This window comes from Sesamum indicum, unplaced genomic scaffold (genome assembly GCF_000512975.1).
Source record: "Sesamum indicum cultivar Zhongzhi No. 13 unplaced genomic scaffold, S_indicum_v1.0 scaffold00194, whole genome shotgun sequence".
NCBI lineage: Eukaryota > Viridiplantae > Streptophyta > Magnoliopsida > Lamiales > Pedaliaceae > Sesamum > Sesamum indicum.
This window is the reverse complement of record NW_011628089.1, coordinates 125,264-130,039: the sequence shown is the minus strand read 5'-3', so window position 1 is coordinate 130,039 and position 4,776 is coordinate 125,264. Positions and strand designations below refer to the sequence as shown.

Here is a 4,776-nt window from a genome sequence, read left to right as displayed (position 1 = left end):
TTGTATTTGGTCTCTGAAATATGCAACATGTTAATAGATCTAGATCTGAAACTTTGAAATAATTAAGCAGGCTGTTCAATAACTTTTAATGAGTTGCCTATTATACTCTTGTTTTAATAACCATTGATCTTCAATTGTTAAAAAAAAAAGAACGTTATAGATTTTAAATAATTTAATATATATTGTATTTATGTATATTTACACAGATAGCTCCTTTTGTGGGTGGCATGCTCACTCTGAGAGAAGACGAGTTTGGACAATCTTATTCTTATGCATGTTTGTTTATACTTTTATTTTTAATTTTTAATTTTAAAATAATAATTAAAGTAAAAAAGTATTTTTTTTTTATGTATTCTCACTGAAAATATGATGTACGTATTCTCACTGAAAATATGATGTTAATGTAAAATAATTTCACGCAAAAAGCTATATAAAGTTGAAATTGTGCAATTGTTACTAAAAATTGAATTAAAAAATTTGAAAGAAAGGAACAGAAAATTATAGATTTAAAACAAGAAATAAAGAGATAAAAAAGAAATAATATTTTCCTTTGTGTTATTGATTCTCCGCAATTGGGTTTCTGGGAAGTGTACATTTCTTCTCTCTAGTAAAGGGGTTTTTCCCCTCTCTCTCTTCCATCATCAACAAAATTGATCTTTCACTTCCAAGCACTTTGGCAAGCGACCACTGCCGGTACCCACTTCTGTTCCGGCGGCCCGTCGCAGCCCAACTCCATCATTTTCCCACCACCCACGCACCCGCACTCGCGTCTTTAGACTGCAACACTAACCCCCTTTTTCAACCAATCTGCTCAATTTCTCTCCGTCCGTCACCGTTGCCGGCGACCAGCGTCGACATTGGAGTCCCCTCACCCCCACGACTCTTTTCCGACCATCCCCCGGCTTTCTCCACCGGTCTTCGGCAGGACTGCAACGTCTCCACTTTTTTGCTCCTTTTCCCTTTCTACATTGGACACTTCTTTGGCCTGCCAGTGGGGGTTAGATTCCTTGATCCACTTGCTAGACTTCTTGTTTTTGGAATGATCTTAAGAGCTGGAGTTGGAAGTGGTTACCAAAGGTAGATTGTTGTTATGTATCTGCTTTTCTACTAAAGCTATTACCAATGCAGGTTTTCTCTTTGTATAAATGAATTAAACAAAGCATAAGTTGGAAGAAACCGACATATGTTCTAAAGTCTTTCTTCTTTTGAGGAAACGAACTTTGTTGTCAATCAAATAGTTTAAGAACTCTACAGGTTTTGACATTTGTCTTGTTCCATGTTGACATATGTTTGAATTAATATCTTGGAATTGGTGGATGTTGTTCCGTCGCAACACCTGGAACCTTATAAATACACAATAGTGGGGGTTGAAGGTGTCGAGGCAAATAAATTTCAGATTTCTTGAACAATTAGTCCATTTTTTTAAAATTATAGGTTAGTCGTTGGCTCTTCCGCTCTATTTTCCTGAGCTCCTCAATCGCTTAAAACTTAGCACCTCATACCCTTCACTCATTCTATTATATGACGTGTTGCTGGGTTTGCTCGGTTCTTATGTGTTAATAGGGTTGTAATATGCTTGCCGGGAGGGGGCGAGGGAATTGGTCCAGTAAGGGGATTGCTGTGGCCCTATACTTAGATGCCTTGCCGTAAATATGTTCTTTTAGTGTGTATACAAGAATAAGAAGTGCTATTTTAAAAGCTTATATATATTTGTGATGTTGAATATTGTAATATATAGGATGACATTTCAATCACTATCACTATCAGTCATGCTGGTGCAGTGCCTGAAGAAGAGATTGCCCTGCATTAAGTATTAACTTAAAATTGAACTAAGTCCTCTTGAAACTACATCTTGCCCATCTTCAGAATGTGACTGTACCTTGGCTCATATTTCATTTTATCTTGGTTTATTGCGTTGTTTTATTGTTAAATTATGAATTGAAAATATGGAGCAATGCAAAGGTCATTCTAATTCTCCCTTTGAAGATCAATGAACTTCATTTTGTTTGTTTCTTTCTCTGTTGCTTCTTCCCATTCTAAGAACAAGTAAAATGAAGTAAATGAAAGGGAAAAACCATGGTTGAGATCGTGCTGAGTAGTTTTATTGTCCAGATAATTATGACGGCCCTTTGCAATAGGTAAGAGGGTCACTGACAATAATCACGACGTGGAAATGATTTTTTAACTTGACATCTCTACGTGAACTATAATTTCATCTAGCCTTTGTCTTCAATTGCTAGCATTGCGAGTTTCAGGTCATTGTTTGTTTTATTTTCTTTAGAAAAGCAAGACGTCTTAGTGAGTGATTGATTGGAAATCTAAGTCTGTAACTCTTGATCAGTAGTCTGCAAGATACCAGGTGTATTTTCTTTATTAATCTTTGCAGTGCTTGCTAGATGATATATCATTAGTAAGAAAAATATTTGCAATTATTCATATGTTTCATAATTACTAATTGGACTGTTTCCATGCAGTTACCAATGGCCAGTAATGTTAACTTGGAAAGCTATATCTCACAGGACTAAAGGCTTTAGTGGAGCGGACCTTCAAGCACTTCTTTCTGGCACACAACTTGAAGTAGTTCATTTGCTCTTGGATAGGGAAGATGGCAGTGGAACTGGAAAGATGCCTATTATCACGGTTGCTCTTCTGGAGTCCATGGCATCCAAGGCTAAATGCCTAAATCATCAGTTTCAGAAGCTGAGAAGCGAATGTTGCACGGCATTTACAGCCAGTTTTTCAATTCAAAGTGGTCTGTCACTGAACAGGTATATCTCTCATCCTCTCTCATTGGTTCAGTTTGAATTTTAAAATTTATTGATAGTGTTGTATGTGAATGTGTAGTTTTAGAAGTAGTAGGTACATCTTAAAGATGAAGCTGTGCTAGCAAATTTAATATTTTATCGATTGGTAAAAAAACCATGATTGTCAATTTTGTTCGGTTATTGCTTATTATTTGGTGCAATTATGATAATGTTGGATTTTTGTTTTTATTTTACAATGTTAATTTATCGTAAATTGAACTTTTAGTACTTTCTTGGTTATTGAATATGTGCTAAACCACCATCCCATCAATAAATACCGTACATAAGTCTGAAGTGCCCATGCATATTACCTCCAAAGTCAACTACAACAGGGCAGTAAGTCAAGCAGAGTGACCCAAGCTGTTTAGACTGAGGCTCGGCTTAAACTTATTCGAGACTGCATTTTTTATTGTTTCTCTCTTGAATTTAAAAAGTTGAAAGCTATTCTGCACCCTCTATGAATGTTGAACGGAGCAAAATGTGTTAATCCCACATCTTTTTGTTATTAGTCTATAGCGTGAGTATACACAAACATCCATCAATGGCTGAATAAAGCATAATGTCTGAAGGCTACCAATGTCCATTTGTTATAGTATGAAGAAAGTGTACATACTTAGGAAAAAACCACAATAGCTTTGAAATCTTTATGCTGTAATATTTGAAGAAAGAAACCCGGGGATATTACTTTGTTTTTTTTGTGCTTAGAATGCCATTGTTACGGACATGTCTAATTTTGTAACCTTACCCCCTCTCTTGGAGTATAATTGTAGAAACTTAAGATTGTTACCAGTCTTGTAATGGAGATTTAGTTTTCAAGAAATGGAACCTCATGTGATATACTGAAGATAATTGGTTTTGTTTTCTGTTGGCTTTAGTAGTTTAATGGTAACTCTCATCATCAAATCTAACATTAAATTCTATGATACGTTGTGTCAACAGCTAGTCATTGCTGGAGATGGGTACTAAAGATTTGGATTTTGTACAACTGAACCAATTAATTGGAAGAAAAGCTGGTGGGATATCAGTATATCCTTTCACACCATCAGTTCGAGGGAAGGAGGAGCCCTGTAGCCATATAATTGTTCGGGGCTAAGCTATGTCAGAACGTGTTGGAGATTTATTTACCCTGGTAATTCTGGTATTTTTCTTTGTAATTTAATTACATGCGAATTTCGAAAACCACCATTGTCACTCTTCAAGTTGGTGGAGGGCCATAACATTGTTATCATGATGTTTAAATGAATTTGTGTAAGATTCCTTTGAACTATGTCTAGGTAGGTGGAAAGTGATGATACTTGCAAGCCAATCTTTTTACATAAATAGTTTGTATAGTCTAATGTGACTAAGCCATGACTCTAGGTATACTGGGTCATGGCGTAGTTGAAGAGTGTTTTGGTAGGTTGAAAAGTGTTGATACTTATAAGCCAGAATTTTTAAATAAATAGTTTGTGTAGTTTACTATGACTAAGCCATGATCCAAGGTACCTATTGGAGTTCCTTCTCTCATTCCATGCAATGTACTCGTGTTTATAACTTTATATCTATTTCCGTTCATTTAGTTTGGTGTATTTCTTGTGCATCTCTCATGTTTATGTATACCTAATATCTACTTGGGGGAATACTAGTCACTTTTTATACAGGTACTTCTGTGCATATTTATATTTATTCCTTTTGTTCATGTCCTTTTTAAGCATGGTGCACTTCTCTATATATTATAAAGTTTAAGAAAAGGGACAAACTGATAAGTTAACATCTTACGCTTGTCAGGGCATGGTCCTCTATGTGTTCTTGTTTTGTACTGTTGCCTTGTGTTCTAGTTTTGGTCTTATTGAATTGAATGGTAGGTTGTGTTATTCTCTAATGAAACTAACTGTCAAAGCTCGATTGGGAAACATGCTTTGGTCCTCAACTGTCGATTTTCTTATTAAATTTCTTAGAAACAACTGGAGATTGATTGATTCGGTTGTTGAAA

General features: G+C 35.6%; 1 protein-coding gene across 1 annotated transcript; it reads left to right on the top strand.

The window, feature by feature from the left end:
* Nucleotides 1-2,411: 2,411 nt before the first annotated feature.
* LOC105179716 (peroxisome biogenesis protein 1-like) lies at nt 2,412-4,011 on the top strand. The gene is made up of 2 exons (XM_011103368.2): nt 2,412-2,768; nt 3,744-4,011. Exons 1-2 carry the CDS (start codon nt 2,491-2,493, stop codon nt 3,745-3,747), a joined length of 282 nt encoding a protein of 93 aa, XP_011101670.1. The 5' UTR covers nt 2,412-2,490; the 3' UTR covers nt 3,748-4,011.
* Nucleotides 4,012-4,776: the final 765 nt, after the last annotated feature.